Source organism: Hypanus sabinus, chromosome 7 (genome assembly GCF_030144855.1).
Source record: "Hypanus sabinus isolate sHypSab1 chromosome 7, sHypSab1.hap1, whole genome shotgun sequence".
In the NCBI taxonomy this organism is placed as follows: Eukaryota; Metazoa; Chordata; class Chondrichthyes; order Myliobatiformes; family Dasyatidae; genus Hypanus; species Hypanus sabinus.
Genome location: NC_082712.1, coordinates 9,828,386 through 9,847,513, shown reverse-complemented (window position 1 = coordinate 9,847,513; position 19,128 = coordinate 9,828,386). Strand labels below are relative to the sequence as shown.

At 43.3% G+C, this 19,128-nt stretch overlaps 1 protein-coding gene across 6 annotated transcripts in view; it reads left to right on the top strand.

Annotated features, from left to right (window-relative positions):
* The first annotated feature begins 269 nt into the window (after positions 1-269).
* The window catches only part of LOC132396551 (sialic acid-binding Ig-like lectin 15), a 33,073-nt gene continuing 14,214 nt past the window's right edge, over positions 270-19,128 (top strand). Inside the window, exons 1-2 of one of the 6 annotated variants that reach the window (XM_059974193.1) lie at positions 270-390; positions 12,895-13,311. In XM_059974193.1, the coding sequence (XP_059830176.1) occupies positions 12,963-13,311 (349 nt within the window). In that variant the 5' untranslated portion in view covers positions 270-390; positions 12,895-12,962. Of the gene's footprint in view, positions 405-5,140; positions 5,214-6,764; positions 6,890-8,932; positions 9,086-12,894; positions 13,312-19,128 lie in introns of those variants that run through there. The other 5 variants (XM_059974192.1, XM_059974190.1, XM_059974194.1 and 2 more) reach the window with 5 other exon arrangements.

Genomic DNA, 19,128 nt, shown 5'->3' with positions numbered 1-19,128 from the left:
TATCCTCGGACTGTGTCGGTCATTGACACAACTGAAGCATTTCACTGCAAATGTCCATGTAGGTAAGACAAACAATGCCCAGTCTTGTGTCTTTAACAAGCACAGCGCAGCGCGTTTGGAAAAGGAATTATCCACTACCTGGTTCAAACCTGATGCGAGGTTTCCACGTGAAATGTCGACAGTTTCTGGTCCTCCTCCCCACTGAGTTCAGCGTATTGCATGGGACAGTGAAGCCACAATAAATACAAGATGCTAGACATGTTGAGCACGCCCACAGAATGCTTGAGGAACTCTGCAGGTCCGACAGCAGGGGACCTTCTTCAGAATGGGAAGGAAGGGGGCAGAAGTCGAAATAAGAAGATTGTGGGGGTGACTACAACCTGGGAAGTGGTATGTAAAAGCAGGTGAGGGGGAGCTGGGTAGTGTATTTAACATTTCATTAATATGTGAATAATATTAGAAACATAGAAAGCCTACAGCACAATACAGGCCCTTCAGACCATTAAACTGTGCCGAACTTGTCCTTAATTCAGAAATTACCTAGGGTTACATATAGCCCTCTATTTTTCTAAGCTCGATGTATCTATCCAGGAATCTCTTAAAAGACCCTATCGTATCCGCCTTCACCACTGTTGCCGGCAGCCCATTCCACGCACTCACCACTCTCTGCATATAAAACTTACCCCTGACATTTCCTCTGTACCAACTTCCAAGCACCTTAAACCTGTGCCCTCTTGTATTAACCATTTCAGCTCTGGGGAAAAGCCTCTGACCATCCACACAGTCAATGCCTCTCAACATCTTATACACCTCTATCAGGTCACCTCTCATCCTCCATCGCTCCAAGGAGAAAAGTCCAAGTTCACTCAACCTATTATCATGGAACATGTTCCCCAATCCAGACAACATCCTTGTAAATCTCCTCTGCACCCTTACCACAGTTTCCACATCCTTCCTGTAAAGAGGTGACTAGAAATGACCACAGTACTCCAAGTGGGGTCTGACCAGAGTTCTATAAAGCTGTAACATTACCTCTCAGCTCTTAAACGCAATCCCACGATTGATGAAGGCCAATGCACCGTATGCTTTCTTAACCACAGAGTCAACCTGCACAGCAGCTTTGAGTGTCCCATGGACTCGAACTTCAAGATCCCTCTGATCCTCCACACTGCCAAGAGTCTTACCATTGATGCTATATTCTGCCACCATATTTGAGCTACCAAAATGAACCACCTCACACTTACCCGGGTTGAACTCCATCTGCCACTTCTCAGTCCAATTTTGCATTGTATCAATGTCCCACTGTAACCTCTGACAGCCCTCCACACTATCCACGACACTCCCAACATTTGTGTCATCAGCAAACTTACTAACCCATCTCTCCATTTCATTTTATAATTTTTTTTATTGATTTTCAAATAAAGAATATACAAATCGAAAGAGGAGTTTAACAAGTAGATAATATAAAAGACTTATAAACACCAATAGTAAAAACAGAAAGTATATAATACCAAAATCAAATAGGTAATATATTATGCTGTTATATATACAATGGTCAGAAAGAAATTACAACTCCTCGTAGCAATCGTAAAAAAAGATTGGAAATTTTATTGATAAAGAAAGAAAAACTCCACTAACTAAACTGAAACAAAAAAAAGAGAAAGAAAAGGAAAGATTGGGCAATCCAATTGAGGATAAACTTTTGAAAAAAAACACATCCTTCCAGTCATCTCCGAACCTTCATGGATAAGGATTTTCTCCAAAGAGAATAAAGAAAAATAATTAAATAAAGATAAATTAAATCGTGAAAATATTGAATAAAGGGTCGCCAGACTTGTTCAAAATCAAAGGATGTATCAAATGTCCAGCTTCTAATTTTCTCCAAACTTAGACATGACATAATGGAGGAGAGCCAATAAAAAACAGTAGGTGGATTAGATTCTTTCCAGTGTAACAAAATAGCTCTCCTAGCCAGTAAAGTTGAAAAAGCTATCACATGTTGGGCGGAAGCAGACACTTTGCTTCCTCTGGAAAAATCCCAAAAATTGCTGTAAGTAGATTAGGTTGAACATCCATATCTATAACTTTAAATAATATTCTAAACATATCCCTCCAAAAATGTTTTAAACTTACACATGACCAAAACATATGGGTTAGAGTAGCCACTTCTGCGTTACATCTGTCACAAATAGGGCCTATATTAGGAAAAATATGCGCCAATTTATCTTAGGACATATAGGCCCTGTGTACTATCTTAAACTGAATTAAGATATGGCGTGCGCAGATAGATGAATTATTGACTAAATAATAAATTTTACTCCATTGGTTATCTGAGAGTGAATGTTGAAGTTCTACTTCTTTACTTTCTAGTAATATTTATTATAATTTCTTTTTTAAACCATTAACTTTGGATAAGGCTTTTCTAACATGGAAAATTAAGGGAACAAAAGCTTTTTAGATTTGTTTTTACAAGACTGTTTAATGTCTTTTTCACAGTTAATGGATAAATATGATATCTCTAATACACATTTTTTTAGGTATTTACAGGTTAGGAATTTTTTACATGATTTTTTACCAGATTACCCCTTGGCCTGCTCTTTAAATTTGGCTTATGTTATTTTTCAGTTTAAACCTTTTCAAAAATGATTAATAGCTATCATTTATAAACAGTTAATGAATGCTCGCACGTCGCCTAATGATAGGGTTCAACGCACCCATCTCTCCATTTCCTCATCCAGGTCACTTATTAAAATCACAAAGAGAAGGGGTCCCAGAACAGATCCCTGAGCCACACCACTGGTCACCGACCTCCATGCAGAATATGACACATCTACAACCACTCTTTGCCTTCTGTGGGCAAGCCAGTTCTGGATCCACAAAGCAATTTCCCCTTGGATCCCATGCCTCCTTACTTTCTTAATGAGCCTTGCCTGGGGTGACCTTATCAAATGCCTTGCTGAAATCCATGTACTATGAAATCCATCTACTGCTCTACCTTCATCAATGTGTTTAGTCACATCCTCAAATAAATTCAATCAGGCTCGAAAGGCATGACCTGCCTTTCACAAAGCCATGCTGACTATTCCTAATCATATTATGCCTCTCCAAATGTTCATAAATCCTTCCTCTAGGGATCTTCTCCATCAACTTACCAACCACTGAAGAAAGACTCACTGATCTAAAATTTCCTGGGCTATCTCTACTTCCTTTCTTGAATAAGGGAACAACATCTGCAACCCTCCAATCCTCCGGAATCTCTCCTGTCCTCATTGATGATGCAAAGATCATTGCCAGAGGCTCAGCAATCTCCTCCCTCGCCTGGGGTACATCCCATCTGGCCCCGATGACTTATCCAACTTGATGCTTTCCAAAAGGTCCAGCACATCCTCTTTCTTAATGTCTATATGCTGAAGCATTTCAGTCTGCTGCAAGTCATCCCTACAATCGCCAATGTCCTTTTCCATAGTGAATACTGAAAAAAGTATTCATTAAGTACCTATGCTATCTCCTTCAGTTCCATACATACTTTTCCACTGCCACATTTGATTGGTCCTATTGTAAATATATTGTTGATTAAGCAATTTTTGTTTACTTAAGTCATTATGGGAATAAGTAAGAAGTTTGTAAATGGCATACCTCAGTACACCACCATGTCATTTGTGAGTGCCTCACTAAAGTAAAGAAACTAAGTGAACGAGTATCCTGGCCCTTGTGATTTTCTTTCAGCTCGGTTTCTGCAGTTACAAAATATAACATGTGGAGAAGGGAGGATGATGTAAGAGCGGAGGGGTGGAATAGGTGGAAGAAGGAATCTGATAGGGGAGGACAGTGGACCATGGGAGAAAGGGAAGGAGAGGCACCATAGGGAGGTAATGGGCAGGTGAGGAGAAAAGAAGGGGTGAGAGATTATTTGTATAAAGGTTATTGATGTTGGGATTATTTACAATTCCATTATTTACAATGAGTACACTTTGTAAATTATTTCACTGGCTGGAGTATGCAAGGAAAATTCCTGAAAGGCACCATTTGAGTACAAGATATAAACACACGAGATTTTGCAGATGCTGGAAATTCAGAGCAACACACACAAGATGCTGGAGGAACTCAGCAGATCAGGCAGCATCTATGGAGATGAATAAACAGTCGACTTTTCGGGCCGAGACCCTTCATCAGGAATTGGTAAATTATTTGAGTACAGGTCTTTGTTTCCAAAACGGGTTTGTCTCAGCTTTTCCTGCAGTCCGCTGAGAACGTAAACCTTTAAGTCAGACCAAGTCACTGTGGAAGTGCTCTCGGCTAATCTTAAACAATCCAGGTGTGCATTTTACTACCGCTATTAAAACTAAATAGTGCAGTAACCCGTCCGTCCGCTGATATCTGATTTTTTTTTTAAAGTAACTATGTGAATCTGTGGTATTGCCGTAAAACCTCGGTGATTTTTAAGTGTCCTTCAGGGAAGGTGACTGCCTGATCTGCCCTGGTCTGACATGTGACTCAAGTGCAGCAGAACATTGAGTCAATGTCCTGAGAACAAGTGGAGAACTAGAGGCAGCCAAACTGTATGAACAGACTGTACCTTAACCGACCAACGTTTGCCACTCTCCGAATGATTGATGGCACGCGGGCATAGTAGCGAGGGTGCACTTTGCAGTGCCAGCGACCCGGGTTCAATTTTTGCCACAGTCCAGCAAAAAGACCCAGAGTTGTGTTGAAGAGTGTTGTGGTTAGGGCAACCAGTTTTAGCATCAGTGATCACTGATCAGGGTTCAATTCCCACTGCCATCTGTAAGGAGTACATTTATTATCGAAGTATGTATCCAGCATACAACACTGAGATTCGTCCTCCCCGCCACGGAACAAAAAAAACCCAGGAATCCATTTAAAGAAAACCATCAAACCCCCATGCGCAAAAAAAGAACAAATCGCGCAAACGGTAAAAAATAGAGTGAGACACGCAGAATACAAAACACGAAACCACAAAGACATCGAGAGAGTCCAGGTGTATTCAGTTCACTTCAATCTCGCACCGCTATCTGCAGGCGACAGCGGCCGTCCGCCCCGATCAAAATCGCACAAAACAGCAACAAAACAAGGAGCGATCAGACAGCAGAAACACACGATAACGTGAACTTTTGTACATTCTCCCCAAGACAGCATGGGTTTTCTTCCGGTGCTCTGGATTTCTCCCATATTCCACAGACATACGGATCAGGGTGAGTAAGTTACGGGCTCACTAAGTTGATGCGAAAACGTGGCAACATTTGTGGTCTCCCTGTGGAACATCCTCGGGGTTCGTTGGTCGTCAATGCAAACGACGCATTTCACTATATGTTTCAATGTACACATGACAAATTAAGCTAATCTTTTAAATTGTTAAAATAAAAACAGAAACTTGCTTCTTGCCCAGTGTGGATGCAGATGAATGTGTGGGTGTGTTAGGGATGGGTACACAGTGATTCTGGTATCCACAATTACAACATGCTTTGGAAAGTTCTTCTCTGGCTGGACTGTAACTGTGGGGCATGTTTAGGGTGAGAGGGGAAGATGAGGGGTCACGTTTTCACCCAGAGGTTGATGTATATCGAATGAGCTGCCAGAGGAAATGGTTAGAACAGCTGCAGTAGAGTCATTTAAGGAGCACTTTAGTACAGAGAAGGGCGAGGCTTGGAGAGGTGTGGGCTGAATGCAGGAAGTTGGGATTAGAAGGGCGGTCAGCATGGTCTTGTTGGGCCGAAGGGCCTGTATTCATGTTGGATTGCTCTGTGACTCTGTGATTCAAGGAATGTTCAAGAGGGAGTTGCAACTTCCTGCAGTGGATAAGATGGATTCGGGTGAAAGTCATTATCAGGGTAATGGCGACAGACAAAAGAGCTGTTCTATCGGGAGCTGACAGACTCAATGACCTGGAACCTGTCCTTATGTTGTAACAATATTATGATTCCGTGTCTGCTTTCCCTGGCATGCCCACCCATTGGAAACTGAGTTGAATGGGGAACCATCCCATCTGATTCACTCATTGTTGAGTAAGGAGTTGGGTGTGCAAGGGTGGTTAAGAGATAGAGCAGACTAAGGGAGGAAACCCACGCAATGGAATTTAGTTGGAGTTATCACTGTGCTGCCATAGTATTGATGGGCATAATGGCCTCTGCCTGGACCTTCTAACACTCAGCAAGCCTTTGAAATACCTGCTTTAAGCTGAGAAAGCTAATAAAAGTTACTGAGTGACTACTCCCAGGCCAGGTACAATAAAACTAAGTTACTGGTGTTATTATTTCTCCCTGGCAGGAACAACAATTGACACAAGGTCAAATCCCACCATAGCAACTGGGGAATTTGAATTAATTTTAATTAGGAATAAAAGGATGGCTTTAACAGAAGTGTTTATGGATTTTTGTAACATTTTTTCTGATTCCACCTGCCAAGCCATTTATGAAGTGTGGGGTTTAGGGGCAGGGATGAGGGGGAGTTGGAGGTCAGGGGCTATAAATGAAGAGTCGGGGCAGGAGCCAGTTTTCAGAGTCCAGGCAGAAGTATTGTGATGCTGAAGGCTAGAGACACCCGAGGGTCTGGTCTGCAGGCACGGAGGACAAAACCAGTGATTCTGGTGTTTAAGGACAGTGGTCAGTGGGTTCCAAGGACAAAGGGTTGTTGAGCCATAGGTGAATGAGTGAATTATATCTTATTAACTTACTTATGGTAATTTTGTGGTTATATGGTTTTTGGACTCGTGATCTAGAGGAATGTTGTTTTGTTTGGTTGTACAGTCAGATGACAATAAACTTGAGCTTGAACTTGAGTCTCGGGATTGGAGGTCTATGCAAGCCTGAAGTGCAAAATCCTGTGACTGGCAAGTCCTGGGTTCAATATCAAAGATTGAAGATCAAAGTTGGTGAGTCTGAAGGTCCCAGAGAAGGTCAAAGCACCAAGATTGCTGTCTCAGGAAACTGGAGGCTCAACACCTATGATTTCTGGGCCATAAACCGGAGGTCAAAGACCTGGAGGCAGCTTGTCCTGGTGTGTCTGTGTGTGTGTGTGTGTGTGTGAGAGAAAGAGAGAGAAAAGGACGTCTTACTGTTGTTGTGTTGCTGTTGTTCATGTGGGTATTCTTGCTTGTGCTGTTCTGCTGAACATTGTCTGCATGCTATGTTAGCACTGGAATGGGTGACGACACTTGTGGGCTGCCCCCGGCATGTCCTGAGGTTGTGTTGGCTGTTAATGCAAATGAAGCACTTTACTATACATGTGATAAATAAGTTAATCTGAATCTGAATTTGATCTTTGTGCGTTTCAATGAGATCTTTTCTCATTCTTCTAAACCAAGGTTTCCCACCCTGGGGTGCGTGGACCTCTTGGTTAATGGTAGGGGTCTATGGCATTAAAAAGGCTGATCCTAACAAATGCATTGCTATTTTACTCATTCTCTTTTCCTGCAGTGAACCCAATATCCCTAGAACAAGGATTGTGAAACTTAGCTGCATTTCCTCTGCAGAAAGTGCTTCCTAAAGGAATAAAACTGTACACAATATCCTGGCAGGCTCTCAGCGAGACCCTATCAAATGGCCGAAAAGGTTTCTTACTCCTGCATTCATATGCTCGTATACTGAAGGCTATCATACCATTTACTTTCTTAGTGGCTACTGTACCTGCATCGTGACCTTCAGATACACCCAGTGCTCAGTTTCTCATCACTCTGCTTTCCTGGTTTGCTCACTCAAACAAATAACCCCACATATTTCCACATTGTATTCCATCTGACATGCCCTTGCACACTCACTTCACCTGTCCATATCCCCCCACAAGCCAACTACCCACTTTAATGGAGACATGTGGAGCATCTGCCCTGCTGCCATTTTGTCAAACCCATCTAAAATGTCACACATTTTGGTTTGGCAAGGCAGTGCAACAGTCAGAGTAACACTACTACAGTGCCAGCAACCAGCAGTGGTCGGCCTCATCAGCAACAACGATGAGGAGGCTTACAGAGACGAGGTAGAGAGACTTCTCAAATGGTGTGAGAACAACCATCTGAGTCTCAAAGCGGACACGACAAAAGAGATGATCGTGGACTTCAGGAAGGCTCAGATTGACCATTTTCCATTGCACATCAATAGCTCTGCCCTAGAGAGAGTGAAGTTCCTCAACATGCATATAATGGACCCACCACCCACAACACCTCTTCACTAGTCAAGGAGGGACAGGAGCATCTACACTTTCTGAGAAGACTGAGGTGTGCAGGGCTCCCACCCCTTTTTAACAACTTTCTACAGGAGCACCATCGAGGCTGCACCATTCTGTGGTACAGGAGCTGCAAGGCATCAGACTGGAACATCCCGCAGAGGACAGTAAAAACTGCCGCGAGGATCACCGGGGTCTCCCTCCCCCCAGTTCGGGACATTTTCCAGGAGCATTGTAATCAAAGGGTCTGAAGCATTGTTGAGAATCCCTACCACCCAACCTATGATCTTACATCAGGAAGTAGGTACGAGACATTAGGACCCAGATTTCCGGACTGGGTAGCAGCTGCTTCCCTCAGTCTGTGAGACTCACGAAAACCCTGACACCATCGAGGTCTTGTCACTGGGACAGTGAGATGTTTAATGTAAACTTGTGTTTCACATTACATGCATTTTGAAATATATTTTATTAACACATTTGTGGTAGTATTTTATTTTATGTGCTGTGTGTGCAATCTATGTTTTGTGGGCACACCATGGTCCGGAGGAACGTTGTTTTGTTTGGTCAGAAGGCAATAAACCTGAACAGGGAGTCCATGGAGGGGAGCTGGTGTCTGTGATGTGCTGAGCTGTGGCCATAACTCTGCAGTTTCTTGTGGTCTCGGGCAGAGGTACTGTCGTACCAAGCCAGCATCCAGACAGAGAGCTTTCGGTGTACATAGAAGAGTACAGCGTTCGGTTCACACATCAGCCTGGCACTTACAGGGTTACAGAGGCGGAGAAATGACTGACGGAGTGGCTCAGGTGGAAGCAGACGGAATGCAGCCAGGATCAGACTCCTGGAGGTGGGTGGTAGCGGACGATGCTGGCTGTCCTGCTCTGCATAATCATCTGTGATTTTTCTACTGGGGGTGAGTATTTCACAGTGTGAGGCACAAACTTATTCCACTCCAGAGTGAATTTGGTCAGAGTTTCGCCCTCTTATCCTGGACTATGTTAGCACTGAGCCCACCCATCAGCTCACTCACTTGCTGAGAACCTCCTGTGTTCAGGTCCGATCAAATCCCTTTGGCGAGCTGGGCAGTCCAACGTAATGTTTGAAATCTGTGCTGAGATTTGAAAGTCTCTTGCCTTTCTGATGCAGCAGTGGAGGGAAAACTGAGATGCTGCAGAGACCTTCAGCTGCAGGCGAGAAAGGGTCTCAACTTTACAGGGATGGGGTAAGAAGAAACTCCATCATTCCCAGTGGGAAGAAACTTCAGAAGTCTTTCTACCAGAGGGCAGAGGGATTCGAGAGCAGTAGAGAGAGAGATGAATTGATTTTTGGATGTGGAAGTAATTAAGAGGTATGGGGCTAGGGCAAGAGAGCGGGGCAGAAATAAAAGATGGGCTATGATATTATTGAACAGGAGGTCAGAATCGAGGGGATGGAAAGGTTATTCGCACTTCAGGTTCTTGTTTCTCTCATGTCCTTTTGTTTGACAGCATTCTGGTAGCAACCAGGGATAAACGTACTGGGAGCCAGTTAATGATTATACACCCTGCTTCACTGGCAATCAGGCTGAGGAATCCACGATGGTTTATGACTGATAATCGAGGGGCTGGGGAACAACAGCAATGAAACAAACCATTCAGTCATTGCTCTACTAGTTTCATCAAACACAATCACAGAATCTTCTTTCCTTTTCTCCCTGAAGCAAACAGCATTGAAACAAGCCCTTTTGGTCCAACTTGCTCGGGCCGACTGAGATGTCTGTCTGAATTAGTCGCTTTTGCCTGCAGTTGATTCATGTCACTCCAACCCTTTCCTGTCCAAGTGTTTTCTAAACACTGTAATTGTACCTACTTTTACCATTTCCTCTGGCAGCTCATTCCGTACACCCAGTACCCGCAGTGTTCCGAATCAGGATCAGTATCAGGTTTGATTGTGTGTGTGTTTATATATATATATATATGGTAAATGTAATATTAGCATTCATTTTGAGAAAACTGGACTGGAATATAAAAGCTGATGCTTTAATAAAGCATTGGTCAGACTGCATTTCAACTATTGTGAGCAGTTTTAGACCCCATATTTAAGAAATGATGTGCTAGCATTGGAGAGGATCCACAGGAGGTTCACGAGAATGATTCCAAGAAGATTCAAAGTGTTAATTTGATGGTTCTGGGTCTGTACTTGCTGGTTTAGAAGAATTTCATTGAAACCTACCGAATATCTAGATAGAGTGGATGTGGAGAGGATGTTTCCTATAGTGGGTGAGACCAGAGGGCACAGCTTCAGAATACAAGGGTGTCCCCATAAAGCAGAGTCAAGGAGGAATCCCTTTAGCCAGATGGTCATGAATCTGTGGAACACATTGCTGCAGATGGCTGTGGAGGCTGTCAAGAGGCATATTCTAAGAGGAGCTTGTCAGGTACTTGATTAGTAAAGGTTATTGGGAGAATGAGTTTGAGAGGGATAATAAATCGGACATGATGGAATGGCGGAGCAGACTCGATGGGCCCGATGTCCCAATTCTGCTCCTACAGTATGCCTTATGGCCTTATGGTCAATTCATTGGACCAGCCGCAGTGACAACTGGCTTTGTGGCTGTGAACTCACTGTGGTGAACAAGAGAAAATCTGCAGATGCTGGAAAGCCGAGCGACACACAAAGTGCTGAAGGAACTCAGCAGACCAGGCAACCTCTGTGGATAAAAAGTACAGTTCATGTTTTGGGCTGAGACCGTACTTCAGTTCTGCCAAAGGGTTTCGGCCCAAAGAGTCGACTGTACTTTTCCCCACAGATGCTGCCTGGTCTGCTGAGTTCCTCCGGCATTTTGTGTGTGTTGCTCACTTTCGTGAACTTCAGTTATTTGCATTTTATTGTTTTCATGATTTCTTTTTTTTTGCACTTCGGGTGTTTGACAGTTTCATCATCAATAGGTTCTATTGCATTTCTTTGCTTTATGGCTGCTTGTAAGGAGGTGAATCTCGAGATTGTACACACAATACAGACTTTGATATAAATACACTTTGAACTTTGATTACCCCCACCAATGCTGAGTTCCTGCTGCAGATTGTGTGTTGGTTCAGATTTCAGCACCTACAGCCTCTTGTGTTTTGCTGCTGTTATAAGAGGAAGTTAGTTCTGAGCAGTGGGTTCCATTCTTGCCTCTGAGTCTGAATGCAGTGGGTTTAAATGCCCAACCAGAGACTCTGGGGAGACTGTCTGATGCAGCAATGGATGGCATTGATTCCAGGACACTGTGCAGAGGGTGGAGTACATCACTTGAAGTTCAACTCAATGGTTTGAAGGTTGGTGCCAATTCTCTCCTGCTCTGCCGAAGGACTATGAGCTCACTTTCACAGTCACTACAACTCATGTTCTCAATATTATTTATTCCTTATTTAACTATTATTATTCTTATTTTGTTCATCTTTTTGTACTTGCACAAGAAGAAAATAGGTGATGAACCAGCATATAGGAGGGAGACTGAAAATCTGTTTCAGTGGTGCCATCACAACAACTTCTTACTCAAAGTCATCAAGACCAAGGAACCTATTATTGACTTGAGGAGGAAACCAAATGTCCATCAGAGGTTCAGGGGTGGAGAGGGTCAGCAACTTTAAATTCCTCCGTGTTTTTATCTTGGATGACCTGTCTTACACCCAGCACGGAATTACAATTACGAAGAAAGCACAGCAGCGCCTCTACTTCCTTAACAGTTGGCAAAGATTCAGCATGACATCTAAAACTTTGACAAACTTCTATAAATATGTGGTGGACAGTATATTGCCAGGTTGCATCACAGCCTGGTGAGCAAACATCAATGCCCTTGAACAGAACATCTAGAAAAAGTAGTGAATACAGCCCAGTCCATCACGGGTAAAGCCCTCCTCACCATTGAGCGCATCTACTGTATATGAAACATTGTTGCAGGAAAGCAGTATCCATCATCAGGGTCACCACTGTCCAGGACATGCCCTCTTCCCACTGCTGCATCAGGAAGAAGGTACAGGGCGTCAAAGTTCTCACCACCAGGTTTAGGAATCATTATTACCCCTCAGCTGTCAGGCTCTTGAACCAAAAGGGCTAACTTCACTCAATTTCGTTTCATCTTTGAAATGTTTGCACAACTTACAGTACGGACTCACTTTCAAGGGCTCTTCATCTCATGTTCTTGATATTTGTTGCTTATTTATAATTATTTCTTTCTTTTTCGTATTTGAATAATTTATGTCTTTTGCACACTGGTGGAACACTCAAGTTTGTGTGTTCTTTCATTGTTTCAATTATGATTATTATTCTATTATGGACTTATTGAGTATGCCAGCAAGGAAATGAATCTCAGGGTAATATATGGTGACATACATGTACTTTGATTATACATTTATTTTGAACTTTGAACTGTTGTCTATTACACATTGGTTGTTTGTCTGTAGTTTTTCATTGATTCTCTTTTGTTTCTTTGTATTCACTAAGAATGCCTGTAAGAATATTTTTCCCACATTCCAAAGACATACTGGTTAGTAGATTAATTGGTCATTGTAAATTGTCCTGTGATTAGGCTAGAGTTAAATGGATGGATTTCTGGGCAGTGTGGCTTACTGAATCGGAAAGGGCTGTCCTACGCTGTCTTTCTAAATAAAATTAAACAAACAGAATCTCAGGTTAATAAAGATGCCATATATATGTGTGTGTAATTTGACAATATTTAATTTACTTTAAAATTTGCAGGCCTCCATCGTAATGGCTGGAGCCTGGAGAGACCGGATGTGGTGACATGGAGTGTGGAGAGCCCGGACATGGTGATAGGGAGGGAAGGGAAGCCAGTGGTTCTGTTCTGCACGTTCACTCACCCTCACCATGGATACAGAGGCAACATCAGTGTCAGCTGGAGGGAAGAGAAGATGGGCAAGTGGTTTCTCAATTACACCAATTACCCTTCGGGCAATGGGTTTGCCAGTTGGGTCCATGAGAGTGCAGGGGAACGCTACCAACTATTGGGGAGTCCGCGGCAGAACGACGTGTCCATAATCATCAGGAGTTTGAGACCTTGTGATGACCATACGCAGTATACTTGCCTTGTGGAGCTGCAGGTGCACGGGAATGAGACAGCCCAAAACTTCTCCCAAACACTTCTCATGGTAACAGGTGAAGAACTGTTTTAATTGGCCTGTGGATTATTCAGTACAAAGGATCACTTAACAACAAGCTTGCACTGATTTGTTGAAAGTATACAATTAATTTCACATCCCCATTGCCCTCCCCTGGATTGGAACCCATCCAAGTCCAAACTCAATCACGGGAACATCCTTCTTTGAGCTGCCACCTGCTTTTTTGTTCCCTCCTTATCTGGTCCTTTGTCCAGTTCTGCTTGAGGCATTCGGTAATGTCCAGCTCCTGATTCAGTCCTTTGCCCAGTTCTGCTTGAGGCATTCGGTAATGTTCAGCTTCTTTAAGGATACTCCTTAGGGTTATTGTCCAATCCTCTGTGAAGTCTCCTATCCCACTGTAACACTTACCCAACGGGCTGGTATATGTCTAGGGGAAAAGGAGATCCAGCCACTCACCAACCCCACCTCCCATACATGCAGATGCTGTGAGAATCAAGTATATACTGCGCGTACGCACACCATATCAAACTCACACCAGATACCGTTATGGAATACACTTTAAAGATTTTACTAAAACTAAAAGAGTACTATGCAATACAGTATATATGAAGGAAAAGAAAATAAAGTAAAAGGCGCCAACTTATCAAAGTTCAGTCAGTTTAGTGCACATCGTTGGAGCTCAACCATCGAACCATTCGACCCCTCGTCACTTTCCTCTGACCTCCACGTCCTCGCACCTGGGACCACCCCGGTGGTCGACCGAGCAGTGCAGCGCACGTCCACCTTCCTCAGCATCTCCTTCCCGCCTCCCCTCAAAAGACCAAGAAACCCCCAAGCTCCCAGCCTCACAAGACAAAATAACATTCCCCATTGGTTAACAAATGAATACAACCCGATATCAGCAAGTCTAAAGCTAAACAACTATGAGAGAAAGCACTTATCATACAAAGAAGCATTCCTACTCTTAACAAAACAAAGAAGCCATTCTGATTAACATACACAGTACATTGTACACCACTTTAACATTTTTCTTTGGAATGCTGCCAACAGTTCATAAGTAAGAAGATTAACTTAATTTGTCAAAATATACAGAGAAATAGAAAGGTTTATCATATGACGAGCACGATGGCTCTGTGCCTCTATTCATTGGAATCCAGAAGAATGAGGGGTGATTTCACTGAAGCCTATCTATCAAATGTTGAAAGGCCTCGATGGAGTGGATTTATGATAGGATATTTCCTATAGTGGGGGAGTCTAGGTCCAGAGGACATAGCCTCAAGATAGAGGGTCATCCCTTTAGAAAGGAGATGAGCAGGAATCTTTTAAGCCAGAGTGGTGAATCTGTTGCCATAGTTGGCTGTGTGGAGGCTAACCCAAGACAGAGTTTGATAGATTCTTGATCAGTCATGGCATGAAGGGTTACGGGGAGAAAATAGGAGACTGGGGCTGAGGGGGAAATGGATTTGCCATGGTGAAATTGTGGAGCAGACTTGATGGGCCAATTGTCCTAATTTTGTTAACAACCAAAGATGTGCTGGGAGAGCCTGTAAGTGTCGCCATGCCTCCACCATCAACAGTACAGTGCCCACAACTTACTGACCCTAACCTGAACACCTTTGGAATGTGGGAGGAAACCAGGGCACCAGGAGGAAGCCCTGGTGATCAAGGGGAGAGCATTAACTTCCTTACAGAGAGTGGCAGGATTTGAACCGCAGTTGCGAATACAGACAGACATACTTTATTGATCCCGAGGGAAACTGGGTTTCATTACAGTCGCACCAAGAATAGTGGAAATATAGCAATATAAAACCATAAATAATTAAATAATAAGTTAATCATGCCAAGTGGGAATAAGTCCAAGACCAGCCTATTCGCTCAGGGTGTCTGACACTCCGAGGGAGGAGTTGTAAAGTTTGATGGCCACAGGCAGGAATGACTTCCTATGCCGCTCAGTGTTACATCTCGGTGGAATGAAAGACACTAACAGAGTCATGTTCCATTGGAAGTGACTTCTTTCAGATGAGATAATAGACTATGGTCCAGTTAGCTCACTAAAGTGATCAGAAAAGGCCCCATCCAGAAAAGCAGAAGAGGGTTTCTTCCTGACGACTTGGCCAATATCTCAAGCAACATCAATAAAACAGTTAACGTTGTCTTTACTTTATTGTGAGATGGTGAAACAGTCTCTCACATGGCAATGCATCAATATCATGTATTGTATCCAATGCAGCCTCCTGTATATCGAGGAGACCCAACGTAGATTGGGGTCCACTTCACTGAACTCCTTTCTTCCCTACTACTGCCAATTTAATTGCAATTCCCATTTCTACACCAATATGTCTGTTCATCACCTCCATTACTGCCAGGAACAACCACCTCATATCTTGCCTTGGTAGTCTCTAACCTGAAGCATGAACATCATCTTCTTCAGCTTCTGGTAACCACTCCCCTCTGTCCCATTTTTATCAGTAGCCTTACTAACCCCATCACCCTTCCTGCCTACTCGCACATTCCGCTCTTCCGTTCCCCTCCTCACTCCCTTCCTTTTGTCGTCTCCTGACAGATTCCATTCTCCACTGGCCTCTCCTGACAGATTCCCTGGTCCACTGTCCTCGACTAACAGATTCCATCCTTTTCAACCCTTTATTATCTCTACCTCTCACCTCCAGCTTCTTGCATCATTGCCAGTGATATCCATCATGACCTGCCAATCACACCTCTTTCCATCTGTCACCCACCAGATCTTGCTCCATCCCTCCCCCTCCTCTTTATCTCTTTATACTGACTGTCTCTCCTCTTTCTTTCCAGTCCCGATGAAGGGTCTCAACCCAAAACACCACCTGTCTATTTCCCTCCTGACTCACCGAGTTCCTCCAGCTTTTCATGAGTTGCTGCTTTATTGCTATAGGTGGAAACTTTCTGAAAATCTGCTGTGCTTTTTGGTCACCTTAGATCATAAAATCGAGGGTCAGGAGTCAACCTAACGGAGCCTGGAACCTGCTCCACCATTCAATGATATAATGCCTCATCTTTGTGGTACATTGGTTGTGGATGGTGTAGAAGTTTGTTGTAGATTATGATAGGACATTGGCAAGACAGAGAGCTGGGCTGCGAAGTGGCAGATGCTGTTCAATCAGGAAAGTGCAAAGTGATTCACTTTAGACTTGAAGGCAGAGCACAGGGTTAATGGCAAGATTCTTAGCAGTGTGGAAGAACAGATGGATCTTGGGTTCCATGTCTATAGACTACTCAAAGTTCCTATGCAAGTTGATAGGTTTGATTGAGAAGGTGTGCGTTGTGTTGGCTTTCATTAGTCAGGGTATTGAATTCAACAGCTGTGAGGTAGTGTTGCAGCTCTATAAAACTCTGGTTAGACTTTGGAGTATTGTGTTCGGTTTGGTCGCTTCATTATAGGAAGGGTGTGGAAGCTTTAGAGATGGTGCAGAGCAGAATTACCAGGATGCTGCCTGGATTAGAGAGTATGTTTTTTTCAGGTCAGGTTGAGTGAGCTCGGGCTTTTCTCTTTGGAACAAAGGAGAATGAAAAGTGAGTTGACAGAGGTAAATAAATTGATAAAAGGCATAAGTAGAGTATATAACCAGAGTTTTTTCCCCAGGGCATAAATGGATAAGCAAGAGGGCATAATGTTAAAGGGATTTTGGAGGAAAGTACAGTATATGGGGGATGTCAGATGTAAGGTATTTTTACACAGACGGTGGTGAGTGTGTGGACTGTGCTGCAAGGGGTGGTGGTTGAGAGATAAATTAGGGACATTTAGAGATTCTTAGATAGACACATGGATGATAGAAAAATGTAGGGCTATGTGGGAAGGAAGAATTGGATTGATCTTGGAGTAGTTAAAAGGTTAGCGCAATGAAGTGGGCTGAAGGGCCTGTACTGTACTGTTCAATGTTCATCATTTTCTGATCTTCATATCCATCGACTCCTCCAGACTCCAAAAATCTATTCATTTTATACTCAGTATCCCTGATTTCACAGCTCCCTGAGTAAAGAGACTATTCCTGTCTTTGGTTATAAACAATCCTCCCATCTGTTGGGGGACCCCACACTCTGATTCAAGACCCTTCAGACAAGGAGAACATCCTCTTACCATCTACCTTGGTAGGCAATTAGAAGATCTCAATGAGCTCAGTTCCCATTTTTCCCAAACCCAACAGATTTGTCCTGTCCTCCTGTATCCTGGTGGGACAGCTTTCTTCCACCAATACGGAAAAGAGTGACAGTACTTGCAAAGATTTTCAGTAGCAGCTTTCAGGGTCCTTTATTCGTTAGTAGGTTGAATAACCATCCTGCCAGGTGTGAAATGATCTCATTTTCTCTTTCGGTTAATAGTTTCAGACAAATGCTGACAGGAACTTTTGGTTTTATGACGAAGGCAGTGTTTGCTACTCGCCTCTAGCACAGCCAATCACAAAGTTCTAATGATATCTCTGGTGGAAACTTGTCCCTAGAGGTTAACTTGGAGGCTGAGTTAGTGGTGAGGAAGGCATTCTTTTCGAGAGGACTAGAATATAAAAACACGGGTGTAATGCTGAGGCCTTATAAGGCATTGCTGAAATCTCATTTTGAGTATGTGAGCTGTTTTGGTCCTGTTATCTAAGGAAGGGTGTGCTGGCAATAGAGAGGGTCCAGAGGAGGTTCACAAGAATGATTCCAGGAATGAAAGGGTTAAACATGAGGCGTGTTTGACAGCTGTGTGCCTGAATACTGGAGTTTAGTAGAATGAGGGGATATTTCATTAAAACATACTGAATACTGGAAGGCCTAGACAGAGTGGTGGGTGGTGGGATGGAGATACATCTCTACCAAAGGAAGTGTAATGTGCTCCTTCCCTCTGCTAGCCTGCAGGTCACCTTTGGGCAAGTAGTGCCTGCACCTTGCACTAGTAGATGGTCATATGAGCAGTGGTGAATATCACAAGTCCTGGTTCTGCAACCAATAACGCAATGGGCTGAATGGCCCCTAATTCTGCTCCTATATCTTATGGTGTATGGTCTATTCTCCTTTCCTTTCCTTTCAGTTCAGCACACTGATTCCTGAGTTTAGTAACATCTAGAAATCTCTTATCTACAAGATTCCAGCAAGAGCTTACACTCTAGACATAATAGGGAAGATGTTTCTCCTGAGTGGGGAATCCAGAGTTGGGGAGGGAGGTGTCACAATCCCAGACTACAAGGCAAGAAATTCAGGACTGATATGAGGACAAAATCAAAGTATTGAATAAGTGGCGTATTACCTGTTGTGCACACTTCTGGTTACAGAACTATAGGATGGACTTAAATGTTCTGAAGAAGATCCAGAGGAGATACTCCTGGGTATTGCCTGGGGTAACACACACAAAATACTGAAGGAACTCAGCAGGTCAGTCAGCATCAATAGAGAGAAATAAATAGGCAGTGATTTGGGCTGAGACCCCCTTCACTCCATTCAGCATTGGGAAGGAAAGGGGAAGAAGCTGGACTAAGAAGTTGGGGAAGAGAAGTGATGGTACATTTCAGTTATAAAGAGGAACCGGAGAGGCTTGGTTTGTTTTTCTTGGAGCAGAGGAGGGTGAAGAATTCAAAGTTCAAAGTAAATGTATTATCAAAGTACCTATATGTCATCATATACATCCCTGAGATACATTTTCTTGTGGACATACTCAGTAAATCCATAATAGAATAAAAACTAAAATAGAATCAATGAAAGACTGCACCGATTTGGGTGGAGGGGGAGAGACCTGAGAGAGGTGTACAAAATGATGAGATACAGGGATAAGGAAAACTCCTCCACGGACGTTCCCAGGCTCAGCTGCAAAAAGAGGAGGTGGGGCTAGCAACCCCACCCCAGAGCT